General features: G+C 34.1%; 1 protein-coding gene across 1 annotated transcript in view; it reads right to left on the reverse strand.

Annotated features, from left to right (window-relative positions):
• The window catches only part of wit (kinase protein wishful thinking), a 226,228-nt gene that overhangs the window by 91,306 nt on the left and 118,285 nt on the right, over positions 1-16,637 (reverse strand). Inside the window, exons 4-5 of the mRNA XM_090412820.1 lie at positions 15,207-15,581; positions 64-246 (exon numbers count right to left, since the gene is read on the reverse strand). Of these exons, the coding sequence (XP_090268946.1) occupies positions 64-246; positions 15,207-15,581 (558 nt within the window). The remainder of the gene's footprint in view (positions 1-63; positions 247-15,206; positions 15,582-16,637) is intronic.

Consider the following 16,637-nt stretch of genomic DNA (forward strand, 5'->3'; position numbering starts at 1 on the left):
TGTTGAAATGACAACTTTTTGGTAATTAAAAAAAAAAAAAAAAAAAAAAATGCAATGACCTACCCCCTTTCTTTATTTCTGTATGAAGGTGAGCTAATCCACGAGTTATGGTCTGTGCCATTTTACATAATGTTGGCCAATCAATATGGTTATTAAGAAGATAATCATGCAAACATCCTAAGGGTGCTAATGATAACACCAGCAGATATTCTGGCCTTCCATCAGTTCCAGTATGCTCATCAGCTCCTAGTCAGTAAAAAAAAAAAAAAATAAAATAAATAAATAAATATCAACATTTATATCAGCATTTAAAAAGCATTCTGGATTCAATAATTACAGACTATTAGCATGGTAAACAAAGATTATGGTTAGTTTGTATTTTAAGATGGAATTCAAATACTTTGATAATGAATTCAAGAAAGCATTTTAGTAATTTTAGTTGCTTTGTTTGTTAAATGTTATTTCAAAGTTTCCATTTCTTGAATTTATTCACACTACCTGGACTCCCAAACCCACAAAGGCAGTCCATTCCAATCAAGTACCACTCTATAAGAGAAAAATCTAGCTCTCAACCCTTTTATGACTGCATTCATTCTCAATTTCTATAAGGAGTCGACAGACTCATCGAGGGAGGCCCTAACATCATGTCTGGAACAACCATTCAGCATTCACACAGTATCTATCATATCTTGCCTTGAACTCATTCACGGTCGTAGCACCCACAACAGACTCTGGAAGCTTATTCCACTCATTCACCACTCTCCAAGTAAAAAAACCTAGCTCTAACACCCTTGTCAACCACGCTCTTGCCCAGCTTCCATGCATGGCCCCTAGTCTCCTACCACCAGTCATATTTTCAAAAATATCTTCTGGATCAATCTTATAAAAACCCTTCAGTAATTTGAATGTCTCAATCATATCACCCCTCCTTCGCCTATCGTCCAATTTCTGCAACCCACAAATCCTCAACCTATTCTCATAAGGTTCATTCCACAGACCTGCTATCATCTTGGTCACTCGTCTCTGGACCCTCTCCACTTCCTCCCCATCACGAAGAAACCCTGGTGCCCATAACTGGGCACAGAAGTCCAGATGGGGTCTTATCAAGGCTCGATACAGAGGAACAACAACTTGTTTGTCTCTGCATGTTAAAGTATTTTTCATAAGCCAAGTGATTTGGTGAGCTGTTTTAGTCACTTTTGCAATGTGGCCCCTAAACTTCAACTCCCTATCCACCAGCACTCCCAAATCCCTGGCCTCATCAATCTCCTGGAGTACGGTTCCACCAATGCGATATACTGCTGCTGTTCTTTTCACCCCAAAGTGCATAACCTTACACTTTGCCACATTAAACTGACATCCATATTTCCTAGCCCAGTCCTCCAAACTATCCAAATCATCCTGTAAAATTTTGACATCCTGTGCACTCACAATTGCTCTACCCAACTTTGCATCATCAGCAAACAAGTGAACACTTCCTCTCAAATCCTTTCCAATATCATTGATGAACAAATTGAAAAACAGTGGTCCAAGAACAGAGCCCTGCGGCACTCCACTAGTCACAAGCTGTCTTTTTGACTCCACTCCTGAATAAACCACTCTCTGGTATCTCTCCTTCAACCACCCTCCTATCCATCTTACCAACCCTATATCTATCCCCATCTGCTCCAGTTTACTGATTAGGGTTCCATGTGGTATCCTGTCAAAGGCCTTGGCAAGGTCCAGTAGTATCACTGTAAACGCATTACCCCTATCCAGTTCAGCCGTCACTGTGAGCAAGTTACTGAGGCATGATCTACCCTTCACAAAACCATGTTGTCCCCCATACAATATCCCATTTTCATCTATCCAATCCTGTATTCTTTTCTTGACTAATTTCTCTAAGACCTTGACAATGATTCCTGATATGCTAATCGGTCGGTAATTTACAACAGCAGTCTTGGAACCACCTTTATGCAGTGGAACTATTTTCCCCTCCTTCCACCCGCTCGGGACTAACCCAGACCCGAGACTCAAATTAAACAAAATGGTCAAGGGTACTGACAATTCTTTAGCTGCTTCTCGTACTACACGAGCTGGTATACCATCCAATCCCACAGATGTATTGACATTGAGGTTATGCAATAGACTACTCACTTCCACTTCATTCACCACAATTCCCATATAATCTACTGGTTTATTCGTTTCTGCAATGTCACCACCTGGATGATATATTCTTGCAAAGTGCTCACTCAGTAACTCAGCTATCTCAACTGATTCAGTTACCTCCCTACCATCGGCATTCTTTAAAATCATTCTGCCATGTACATTTTTCCTTTTACTTGCTACATATCTAAAAAACTGTTTAGGATTCTCTTTGGCCTGCATGGCCAATGTTCTTTCGTAATCCTTTTTTGCTTTTCTTACCACACTCGTCACCCTTCTGGCCTGCGCTTTATACCGTTCATGTGCCTGCTGGTCACCTTTCTCCTTAAATTCCCTCTATAGTTGTTTCTATTTTTGCAGCTCAAAAGCTTAATGGTGTTATTCATCCATTTAACCCCTACTTGATTTATTATTCGGACTCTAGGTATACAGTCAGCCATTGCTTCATGCAAGCACTTCTTAACTACCTCCCATGCACTATCAACTTCTAGTCCTTGCAGTTGTACATGCCATGCACTGAGCCAATCAAACTCCTAAGCTTGTCGTACTTTCCAGCCCGATAATTCCACATGTACCCTGTCTTAATTGAAAATTCTACACCTTTAGCCACCTCCCAAGTCAAGACCCTATGATCACTCTCACCGATTGGTGAGAATGTGGTCATATTTGTTACAGCCAAATCCTCAGATGTAATTACTAGGTCAAGCACTCTCTGACCCCTAGTATTTTCCATTACATGCTGTCGCAGATAGTTATCCCTTAATAACCGCATAAAATCCAATTCCTTCCTCCCGTGTGTCCTCTCCTCACTCCAATCAATGCGACCATAGTTGAAATCTCCCATAATAATCACCCTCCTTCCACTCATTTCTTCTATTTGCTTGTGCATACTGTCACCACCATGTTTTCCATCACCTGGTCTATAGCAGCACCCAATTGTATATTTAGTTCTGCTAGCCACAATCTCACACCAAATGGCCTCAAATGTGCTCTTTTCTCTATCCTGCAATTCAACTTCTATTCTCCTTGGCTGTAGCTCATCAGCTATCATCAACAATACTCCTCCCCCCATTTTATTCTCTCTGTCATTCCCGAACACACTATACCCATTACATTCAATCCCACTAGCTATATCATCTATAGTCAGCCATGTTTCACTAATACCAATAACCTGTGGTCTGGAAGTGCCAACCATGGCCAAAAACTCTTCCTTCTTGTTCCTAATACTCCTAGTATTAGTGTACATGAATTTAAGACCCCCATTAGCCCTAACCCTACCTTGATGCCTTATATTAACTATCCCACTCTGGTTTGTTGTCCTTATTTGCTCTAGCATATTATATTCATTCTTACATTCAACTGCCTCCCTAAGGACTGCATATCTACTCCCCCCCCTTAACAAATCTAGTTTCCCTGAATTTGCACATCCACTACATTCAGCAACACTTTCTCAAGTCTTCTTACACCATAACCATTCAAATGCAAGCCGTCCATCTTATATAGATCCTTTCGCCCATCAAACTCACTCCACACGTCCACAAATTCCACACCATATGGTGTAATCAAATCCTTAGTTGACAGAGTTCATAAAATTTGTTCTACAAATTCCCTTTTAAACAAAGAACTGTTTACTATCAGAACTACCTTTAGTGCAAAAGTTATGATGTAAAAACTATCAAAAAAATAATCAATAATTATGGTAGTTGTCCTAACTCTCTTCAAGAAGAAATTACCAGAATTTGTATTCCATATGTTAAGGGACTTTCTGAAAAAATAGCAAGATCACTTCATCAGATTAATGTGCAAGTTGCTTTCCATCCTGTTCACAAATTTAATACATTCCTTATCTCACCAAAAGACAATATCCTCCTCTAACTTATAGAGGAGTTTATAGAATGCCATGCTCTTGTGGCTTATGTTATTATGGACAAATGGGTTGATCTGCACAAATTGTTCTAGAAAAACATCAGGAATACATTTCTCTTAATGAGCCCAATAAATCTGGTTTAGCAAATCAAAACAAAACCAAAGTGTTACACAAAAGTTACTTTCTTCTAGAAAGACTCTACAGAGAAGGCTGTGAAGCACACATTCACAACCTGAATATGAACAAAAAATGATTGCCTAAAACTTTCTCAATTTTGGGAAGTCATATTAACCAATACTTCATATCATCATTCATGCGTTCCACAATTGTAATTAAATATTGTTTATAATTTAAAAATAATTAACTAAATAAATTTATTGTAATTTATTTTGAATATCTATTAATGCAGATGGAGCTATTCTCCTGCAGCCAATATTGCACATAATATCACATGCTTTCAATTAAATTGTTCTTTTTTTTGAGTTTCCTTATAACTGTATTGAAAATGGCTATGAAACTTAGCCAAAAATTTTACAATAAAAAGCGTAAGTGTTTCTGGTAATAATATTTTATAATGAACTATCTAATCACATTCTTAATTCTACCCACTGTATTAATGAAATTTCTGTCACTCATCCAGTGATCTGGAACAAATCAGAAAATCCATCTTAACATTAACCTTAGCTATAACCTATCTGATTGTCACTCTTCAGCTATCCAACTTTGGCAAACACGAGATAATGAATGTGCCCAACAATACTGTGGCATCCAAAATGCCTTCAAATGTCAGCAATACATTAGCAAGTTAATTTATAGCTGTTGTTCTCTTGTAAAGTATATTTTTGTATTTCTCTTTTCATGTTATGCACCCGATGAAGTCTTCTAAGAAGACAAAACCAGTTTTATGTTCAAATAACAAATAGTTTTTCTATTTTGTTATCTCTTAGCTTCTACTCATTAAATATCTTTAATATTTGTGTGTGTGTGATCTGCATATAAACATTATAAATAAATGTTAGATTAATAGCAAGAATTCAAATTCATTATTTTTCACAATCGTGACAATTTTAAACCATCAATGCATTCATATCAAGTTGACTGCAAAGTGCTTCAGAGTATTCCTTGAAGAGCCAAATTTGAAGGGACTTTTGAAAAGAATTTTTAATGTCCCATAGATCCTGTGGCTAGTAAAAACTCCATGTTCAATGAGAACCAAATTTCTCAGCATGAAGAAAATGGATGTAATCCATGTTCTGAATGTCAGATGGCTACAGCTAAGGCAAGATAGATGAAATCTTGTTTACTGGATTGAAAGTTGTCCAAACTCAAATTTTTTCAAACCTTTTGAGATTCATTAAGAAATGCCTTTTATATGAGAAATGGAAATTCTCTTTTCATTTGATGAGTTATTAGCAGTAGAATAAGTATGTAAGATGTATTGTAATTTGAATGGAAAGCAACCATTAAGTATAAAAGTTGTCATTAATGCTTTGTAATTCTAGTCTGCATGTCTGCAGAAAAGCAGATGATGTGATGCAGAGAGTCCTGGAGAATGTATCTTCCTGTGAACATATGTTTCTTATAAACAGCAAAGCTGAGAGCCATTAACCGCCTTGTTTACAAATTAATCCAAGGGAGGAAGAACTCCATTTTTTTTTATAACAAATTTTATTCCAGGTAAAAGATAGTTGATGTTAGTTAAAAATTTGTCTAATTCTTCACTGGGAGTATAATCAAACAGTGAACATCAGCACATAAACCCAATGGAAGGACAAGGAGTAAGAATGACAGCATAGCCCCATTCTTCCAAGTCCCATGAAATAACTGGAAAAGTGTGGCAAAGTGGAATCCATGGTGCAACCTTCCACCTTTTTGTAGAGATTGCCTCTCCAGGAAAAGTATGCAGAATGTATAGCAAAGTCAAATGATATTAAGATGTTTTCTGAAAAATACTTAAAAATCATTTGAATAGTTATATCTAATGAAACATTATTCCTTTCTTTAGACATTATTCTTTTCAGCTCTGAAAAACTTCCCAAACCTCAACAAATTTGGGTGCATGAGTGTGCCCCAAATTTGGGAAGCTTACATTCTAAAATCATCAGCCCAATGGCCAAGACATCCTAATTTAGCCCACTAGGGGCACCTTTAGGACAGACTACAGTTGCCTTTCTTCAGCCTCATCTACTTAGTGTGAGTGTCTGCATGTGCATATCATTGTTCTGTGATTCCTGAAGATGGCAATGTAACATTGCCAAAATATAGGAAGGTATTGATTAAAGTTTTGAATTAATATTCTAGTATATGTTGTCATTTCCTGAAAAAATAAAAGCTAAGTAATAAAACATTAGTGAGAGGAGAAACATCAAAGCACACAGTGACATTAGAGTTGCAAAGACAGAGGTCTTTCACTTTAGTGAAAATCTGCAGTATTTTTAATGTTGGGAAGTGATTTTCTGGTTAGATAAAAATTTTGACAGTTTATAACTAGGGCAGTAGAGTAGAGAGAACGTCTTGCCAAAACTTTATACACTCATATTCTTGAATGCTTCTGCATTTGGTTAGGTTTGAAAATATTATTGATCATCTCTATTATCTTTAAAATTTTTCAAATTTTGATATCAGTGTTTGCTTCTTTTGTATATGATACAGCACATCCAAGGTTTTTGTTCTAAAATTTTATTTTCAATCATGATAAGCATAGTTACACAATCCAGTTTAAATGCTAGTTTTATATTTCTCTTCCATTTCTTTACTATTTCATCTATAGGGATATTATATAAGCATGGTGACATTGAGCATTCTTGATAGACTCCTTTCTTTATTGATTTCCATAAAGATTTGGAATGTGAAACCTGGGCCAATACACAATCATAATTTTTCAGAAGCCAGTTTGTTCTTCACAAAGTTTATCTTCTGCATATGATTTAAATTTTGAAGTTAACATACATGCATATAACTTATAACCTTATATGCATGTATGTTAACTTCAAAATTTAAATCATATGCAGAAGATAAACTTTGTGAAGAACAAACTGGCTTCCGAAAAATTATGATTGTGTATTTAGGAAACTTATTTGCTGTAGTTTTCACAGTTGCACTTTTGGCTTTTTTATATATTGGAATAATTATCTAATTCTAACTCCTTGGGGTTTTTCCTTGCTGACAGATATTGTTAAATAATTTTAAAAGTCATTTGACAAACATGCTGCCTGCATATTTCATAAGTTCTATATTTATTCCATCTTCTTCAGGAGATTTTCCTGATTTAATTTGCTGTATTGCTTGAAGGATTTCTTGTAATGTTATTTTTTCCATTGTATAGTTAGCCATAAGCATTATGCCATAAGTTAATTTTGTATGTATTTGGTCTCTTCACTAATCTAACAGATAAGCTTAAGTGTTGATGGTTATTCATGACTTATTTACAGTGTTGCCAATTTAGCTCTTTTGGAGCTCGATCTAGTTCTTTTTTTTCTTCCCTAGTCCCAAAAATTTTAATCTAGCACCTAGCTCCTTCAGAACTAGTTTCAGCTCTTTTTAGTTGTTTTTATAACTTACCGTTAAAGAAATTGTTTTAAAAATTTTCCAGATGTTTGCATTTGATAAGGAATTGTATTGTACGTTTGGTGCGAGCATCGTACCAAATTTTTATTTTTAACTCCTTTCTAGCTCTTTTTAACTCCTTTTTTTTTTAAGATTTAGCTATTTTTAGTAATTTTTATTTGGCAACACTACTTATTTATAAAACATCTCTTTAAAAAAATTGTGTGGTGTTGTTAATACCGTGAAAAATAAGTCATGGTCTCTTCACTGTAAAATCTCATGCCACTTTTGCTATGAAGTGATCACATGTTTCTATATTATTTTTCCTGATTGCTTTTTTTTTTTTTTGCTAGTGCTCTTTTGTGTTTATAATTAATATCTACTCAACAAAATCAACCATAGAATCCACACTATTTCAGACAAGAACATATCCTGTAAGAGTTAGGTACCAAGAGATGCATCACTTTTTTGCCAGTCTCTTCATCAGCTGCTGCTTATAAATAGTGATAGTCTTGGACCAGCTATCTCTGAATGGGTACCGGTGGAGACTGAACTGTCCACTCGGTCTCCAAACACCAGATAGGATTAAAAGACTTCACCTACTCCCTATAAGGGAATAAAAGGCATTAGCTGATTTTTTTTTTGCTACTAGTGATTTTATGTTTTTCCATTGTTAACATGCTTCTTTGCCTTTGATTATTGCTTTGATGTTTTCATCTCAGTTTTTTATTCCCCATTTCCTCTTCTATTTACTTTTTATTTCAAGGCATTCCGTTGCTGCATTTACTAATATGGTTTTAAAATTATTCTTATCTTTATGTCATCATTTTCCTTTATTTGCTCTAATTTTTCATTTATGCTTTGCAAATAAAGGTAGTTAATACTTTTGTCATCCAAAAGTTGAACGTTTTTTAGAGCTCAGCTCTAAAAAACATTTCAAACCTCAAAAAATTTGTGTGCATGGAGACTGCCCCAAATTTGAGAGACTTACATCATGAACACATCAGCCCAACAGCCAAGACAACCCAATATAGCTCACTAGGGGGCACCATTAGGACTTTAGGAACAACAATAGTTTCTTATCTGCTGCCTCATTTGCTTTTTGTAGTGCCTGCGTGCATGTGTCATATTTGTCTGTTCCCATGAAGATGGCAATGTGACATTGCCGAAATATAGGAAGTATTTATTAAAGTTTCTTTTAATTAATATTCCAGTATATGTTGTGAATTCCTTAAATAATTTAATAGTCAATATATATATTTAAGAATTAAAATCATTCATTTATCAGCCTTCATTTCACTGTTAAATGAAACTAGTAACAGAACAGTTGTAGAAAATATTCAAGAGGAATTCAATCAGTCCATAGGCTTTTCTACTTCAATACATGAAGAAGAAGAAATAGCTATCAGATACCTGAAATGTGCAAAGCAGCTGAAGTAGATGATATTTGACCAAAAATGCTCATATAAGCAGGTATGAAAGTTTTACTGTGGCTGCACTGCACAATTCGGAAGGTATGGTCAAATTCCAAAGTGGAATAGGGTGCTTATAGTACCTATCTATAAAAAGAAAAATAAGCTGAATGTGAGAATTACAGAGGAATTTCCCTACTGAGTAAGGCATACTTGAGAAGAGGCTCAGAAAAATTGTTGATGGGAAACATTTTGAAGAACAAGGTAAGTTCAGGCAAAATAGGGATTGTTGGGATTGGATTTTCACTTTAAAAGAAACAGTTGAGAAATCATGGGAATATAAAAAGAATCTATACTTCAGTTTTGTAGGTCTAGAAAATGCATATGACAAGGTGCTAAGAGAAAAATGCTCAAAACACTACACTTGTATGGTGTAGATTGGACATGTTATATCAAGTGATATAAATTATTATTATTATCCTAAGACCCCATGGAGGTCAAAGACTCATCTAGGAGGTCTTTTGGCATACACACAGCTCATCATATCCTGCTTAAACCTCACATTCTCTGCAGGCACCACACTCTCAGGCAAGGCATTCCAATCATTCACAACTCTGCATGCAGAAAAGCCTGCTTCTCACTCCCTTGTTCACATCCTCCTTATGCAGCCTCCAGGGATGACCTCTTGTTCTCCTCTAATCTCCTACCATTTTATGAAAAACTTCTTCAACACTGATCCTATAACAATCCCTTACCAACTTGTACATCTCTAATATATCACCCCTCTTCCTCCTATCCACTAGAATCTGTAAATAGCATCTTCTCAACCTTTTCTCATTCAACATTCCAGAGATCAGAAACTACCTTAGTCAATCGCCTGTGGATCCTTTTGCAACATCTCTTTGTCCTTTTGAAAACCAGGTGACCAAATCTGTGCACAGTAGTCCATATGCCTTATACAATGGAACAAGAATCTCCTTACTTCTACAAGTCCTCCACATCATTCCCACATATTTCCACACATTGTGAGGACAACAGAAATTTGTTGTGTTGTCCTCACAATTTTGGCAACATGTCCTCTAAATTTCAGGTCCTTATCCACCATCACCCCAAAATCTCTTCTTTCTTCCACTTTCAACAATATATTCCCACCAAGTGTAAATTCTACATCTCATATTTGTTTTCCCATCTTTGTTAAATATGCAGCCACCAGGGATGACCTCTTGTTTTTTATTTAAGTTATAAGTCAGCAGTTAATTGAAGGGGATATAGGAAGATGTTATGATGTAAAATCTGGACAAGTATCCATCTATTTCCACTGTTATTCACAATCTTATGAATTACATCATGAAAGAAAGCAGCAATAAATCTGATATCAAATTTCAATATGTTAACCTCAGCTCTTTACTCTATGCAGACAATGTTATACTCATAAATCAAGTATAACACTTGTCAAGTATAACATTTAATTTGTTTGTTGCTTAACATGACTTAGTTAAGCAACAAAACAAATTAACAGTAATGGAATAACTGCCTTAACAAATCTGGTATTAAAATCAGCAATAGAAAGATGAATACTATGAAAATAGGCAAGAAACACTGAAAACATTTGCTGTAATCCTGAATGGAGAACATAGTAAAACATTTCAGCTATTTATGCACCATTTTAAGTGAAGATATGGTAACAGAATAAGCCAAATAAATTTATCATTATCAAATTCCTGATATATATATATCCACAGGGTGTGTACAGGATATTATGACAATACTACATGAAAATGTTACACCATTAGTAACTTCTGATCCAAATTCATTTGTTGTCTGTCAAGACTCCAACATTAAGAATTATAAACACGTTAACACAAGAATATTTTAAAGTTTGCCAAATATTTCAGTCTGAAAATAAACAGACTATCCTTAGTGGCTTGATAGGAACAGTTTTTACAAGGTGGAATTCAAAATATCCACCTTTTTTCCCTCTTCTAAAGATAAATGCTCAACTATGTCTCTGCCTGGTGTGTATATCAAGTTCCTTGTAAATGCAATCTGTCATACTTTGGACAAACCGAACGCTGTATAGAAAAAAGAATACAAGAACACCAATCATACATTCTTCATAACAAATCCGATAAGTCTGGGTTGGCGCAACACAGGATAGAGACAAACCACAACATTATCTGGTCCAAGACTTGCCTTCTACACAGATGTCGCTATAAATTTGAATGCCTATTCAAAGAGAGTACTGAAGCCTTACTTCAATGCCCAAACTTGAATTGAAATGACTGTGTATCCTTGTCAAAAATATGGGAAAGTTTAATCCAGATAACACACTAATTTTTTTAATTGAGACCTTTAATTCTTACATTAGTCTAATGTTATCTTTAATTAATTTATAAATTAAGATTTTTATATGAAATTGTGAATTAATACTTATAATTTATTCATCACCCTAATGAAATTTACCTCTCTTTCATGCTTAGCAATGTAATATCACGTGGTTCATTCTACTTTTGAATGATCAATTGTTTGTATTCCACCTTGCAAAAACTGTTCCTATCAAGCCACTGAAGATAGTTTGTTAGTTTCAGACTGAAATATTTGGCAAACATTAAAATATTCTTGCGTTAACGTGTTTATAATTCTTAATTTAGTGTCACAAGTGTCTTTCAAGAAAAGACTCCAACATTATATGATCTTATATTTCTGTCTACTAAGGCAGTTTTTAACATATCAATACACCTAGATCTTGGTCATCTTCTGGGTCTTTCTCCTGCCATCCTCACAAAGAACACTCGTTTTTCTAACCTTTCTTCAGCCATTCTGTTCAAGTGACCATATTATCTGAGATTAGCTCTGCTAACAATAACAAGTTCTTTCTTAATATCCTCATTTTGAATATGATACTTCCATTGATGCCATCTATACACTGACCTAATCTTTCTCAGACCTCTCATAATGTGGTCTCCAGTCTTTGATCAAGTGCTTTATTTCTAACCTATCTCATCATCACCAAATTCCCGACATGAATCCTCACGGAATGTACAGGATATTATGATAGTACTACATGAAGAACTTACATCATTACCAACTTCCTATCAACAATTTTCTTCCAAATCAATCTGTTATCAGTCACAACTCCAACATTATCAGATCTCATATTTCTGTCTTCTAAGGCACTTTTTAATGTATCAATCCACCTACAAGACCCAGCAAACTAGGCAGAGAATCTTGTTTGGCTAATCTTAGTTCTATTTTGTTTAAGTGACCATACCACCTGAGATTAGCTCTGCTAATGCATTCCTGGATGCAGACATGTCAAGTTCTTTCGAAATATCCTTGTTTTTAATATGATATTGCCATTGGTGTCATCTGTTCATTCCCCTAATCTTTCTAAGGACTCTCATATCTGCAGGCTCTAGTCTTTGGGCAAGTGCTTTACTTCTGACCCAGCTCTCAGATCCACAAGTTAAAATTGGTTTGAACACTGTCTTGTATACAGCTAATTTAGTGTTTTGACTAATTTCTTTCTTATTCCATATAAATTTATTCAACTGACCTATTTAAATTCTATTTAAAATAGAATTATTTTAAATATTTATCTTAAAATATTTAAACAATGAAAAGAATATTAAATACTTTCTTTAAAAAAAAAATCAGTCAATGCTATTAGAACTAAGAAGAGTTCTCATAACTTAGTTAAAAAGAAACCTTCTGTAGAAAAGGCACTTTCTGATTCGGCAGAACGGTTTTCAGTACATGAAATAAATTCACCATTATCATGACATGATGATGATTGTGGTGGTGGCAAATGAACTAACTGAATCAGTGGGCAGCATTGCAATTATATTAAAACTTAAATATTTTAACCAGAAGAATAAAAAAATCATCATCATCATTTTCCTTACATGTATTCTGAAGGGATGTTCAGGTTACTATGACAGTACTACATGATTAAGTTTACATTATTATTAATCTCCTATTAAAAATTTTCTTCCAAATCAGTCTATTACTTGTGAGCACTCAAATATTATCATATCTTACATTTCATGCTTCTAAGCCACTTCTGAATGAAATAAATCTTAGTCTTCCTCTGGGTCTCTTTCCTGCCATCTTGGCATCAAAAGTTAAGTGGCCATACCACCTTAGATTAGCTCTACTGACACATTTTTTCTTGAATGTTAATAATGTCAAGTTCCTTTCTAATATCTTTATTTTTAATATGATTCTGCCATCGATCCACTCCCTTAATTCTTCTCAGATCCCTCATATCTGTGGTTTCTAGTCTTTGATCAAAGACTAGAGACCACAGGTGCTTTATTTCTAACTTAACTCTCAGATCCATAACTTAAAACTAGTCTTGAATACTGTCTTGTATACTGATAGTTTGGTGTTTTGGCTAATTTCTCTCTTATTCCATATAAATTTATTCAGCTGGCTACCCACCATACCAGCTTTGCTTATTCTGTTGTCTATTTCCAGATTTAACCTGCATCTTCACTAAAAACTTTACCTAAAATAGCTGAAATATTTTACTTGCTCTATTGGATTTCTATTCAGAATGCAGCTGAAGTTTTCTATTCTCCTGCCTATTTTAATATTTTTGGTCTTTTTATTGCTGATTTTCAAGACAAATTTATTACAGCTCTTATTCAATTTAGTACAATTCATATCACTTTATTTTAAATTTATAGGAATTAAAAATAGATAAAAATATATAAAAGGGAAAAAAAATTAGTCAAACACTAAACTAGTTGCATACAAGACAGTTTCAATGAACATTTATTTATGGATCTCAGAACCGGGTTAGAAGTAAAAGAACTGATCAAAAAATAAAATCCACAGATATGATAGTTCTGAGCAAAATTAGGAATGTGAACAGATCACATCAATGGCAGAATCATATTGAAAGTGAGAATATTAGAAAGAAACTTGACATTGTTAGCATTCCAGAATGTGTGAGCAGAGCTAATGTCAGGCAATATATATAGTCACAAAGAATGGAAGTGGAAAGATTAGCAAATTAGGTGTTTGATATCACAAGAGCAAGGGAAATATTCAAAGGAAGACAAAAATCTTAGGTGGATTGATGCAGTAAGAAGTGCCTCAGAAGAACAAAATATAAGATCTGTTAATAATGGTATTCTCAAATATAAGAGCAATTTGGAAGGATGTCTATAAGAAGTTAATAATAATGCAAACTTTTCATGTAGTAATATCCTAGTATCCTGTATAAACCCTTGAGGATACACATCAGGAATTTGATAAAAATAATGATACATTTATTAACGACTCACTGATTTATAATAAGTATCATAGCAATTTTTTTTTAAATTTTAATTATGAATATAAACAATAAAAAACAAATCAAACTAAAATGTGAATGAACAGAACTACTAATTTTTTAAGCTTTGACATGGAATATAGACAGTTCCAACAACAACTGCATTTCTGGGAATAAAATACTGAACTAAAGGTTGGTCGATTGGTAGCGCTTCTGCTACTAATGGCTCATGCAAAAAAGTTAAACAAGTTTGAGCTCAGTTAGTAGTTGAAAGGACATTTTTTTGCTTTGGTCACCAAGGCAAAATAATGACAATCTAATTAGCTAAATACGTTTAGTTAATTATTATCTTTAGACATGTTTTCTCCACTAAACATCAGCATGAGTGATAATATCCAAGCACCACACCAGATCAGTACTGTAAAAGATTTTTGCTACTTTTTTTTATTAATTTTTATATGTTTTTGTTTTTCTATTCATTTTTTTACCTGTTCTAGAAATCCTCCAGATATCAAAAAGGAACTTTTTAAAGCCACTTTATGCCTATAATAAACAGGGTGATGGTCTCAACACAGGACAATGAAATTCATCTACTACCTAAAGACAATCACAAACATTTGTGCCTAAAATACATATCTTTAATTCTAGATAATATTAACAGAAACCCAAAATTTTGAGGTACAATAAAGGCGAAAGCAAATTTCTTAGTCTGTGGCAGAGAATAAGATACATAAATGAAATTAATAGATGGATGGCCATGAATGTCTTTAAAATTAAATAATAATGGAAACTGATTTTAGATTACCACAGTGTACAGACTAGTATTACAAATAAGTATCGTCTATCCGAGTTGAAAATTTCATTATTACTGAATGCTTCTCATTATAATCATATCAATTAGACATAAGTGAATGATGATTGCTTTACCTTTTTAATGTAGTAATTACTTACTTACCAATAAATTTTGGAAGGCACGGATGATCCATAAATGGAAGACTATAAATTTCTCTTTCATTAATAAAATTTTGTCTATGCTGATAAGCAAATATTTTTACTGCCACACTATGATTATTCAGTGTCCCACGACATACAGCTCCATAACGTCCGCAACCAACAGTTTCTTGTATTTTCAGGTTGTCAAGATCCAAAGTTGGAGTGGGAGGAGGTGGTGCTTCAATCAGGTGGATAGAGTCAGGACTAGGCTTTTTGGAGACCGAACACAAACGGAAAATAAGGAAAACTGCTACCATAATGATGGCCAATGAACAGACTGCACCTAGTGCTATTATCACAGTTTCTGTATTGTAAGAAGCGTGTTCCACATACAGGGCTGAAAGTTTCAACAATGAACCATAAGAAAAAAAAAGTTATCACTCTTACAAAATTACCGTTTACTAATATTTAATTTAATGCATTAAAATTATTAACTCTTTATTACTAATCTTTTGATATTATAAAAATGATTAATTTTTTTTTCCTTAAAATATTAAAATTTTCACATAATGTGTTTAGAAACATTGCACACTTAGTTAAGTTCTATAAATTAGGGAACAAAGAGAAAATTCACAAGAACTCAAGTTGTATGATGAATTTTTATGCAATTCAGTGAAAAGAAGTATATGAGATGTGTTTCTTTCACATCTCAAAAATTGCAAATAATTTATTTTTATGTGTGGTTCCCACCCACAAAAAGTTATAAATCTATAGTACATTTTGTACTGTGAGTGGGATAAGGATTTTTTTTTTTTTTTGGCCAATTTTATCCATTTTGTATATATATTTTTTATATTTTTTAAATTTATTTTTACATATATAGTTTAATTCAGTAACAAATGGGTACACAAAGATAATGGTCAAAATGAGATTGTGAAAGTTCCTCAGTAAGAGATGTGGTCACCCCTCACAGCAATACAACATTCACAATGATGTTTTACTGTTTATAATGATGTCCATGAGCTCATTTGGTAATAACCATTGCTCCAGAAAAGCTCTCCCAAGTGTCTCAAGATTTTGGGAAGGGTGGAAGAGCATCCCAGACATACTCAATAGGATTAAGGTCTGGATAATCAGTCCATATGTACAATATTCTCTTCTTGAAGATATTGGTCCACAAGCTTTGCATGATGAGGATGAGCATTATTGTCTTGTAGGATATGTTTTCCTTATTGCACAAATGCATGCAGATGAATGTTGAAAATATAAGTTTCAACATTCATGATTCAGCAAGGAAGCATATATAGGTTTGTGCATCTACCCAACGAGATGCCTCTCCATTATTTAATATGCTCTTCAGATTGAAAGACCTGGATAACTGGGATGCAAAGAACCTTTATGTGAGATTTTAATCTGAACAGGCAAAGTGGATTGTGTAACTGATAGACATAGG

Source organism: Typopeltis vanoorti, chromosome 23 (genome assembly GCF_054136105.1).
Source record: "Typopeltis vanoorti isolate ZY-2024b chromosome 23, IOZ_Tvanoo_1.0, whole genome shotgun sequence".
Lineage (NCBI taxonomy): Eukaryota > Metazoa > Arthropoda > Arachnida > Uropygi > Thelyphonidae > Typopeltis > Typopeltis vanoorti.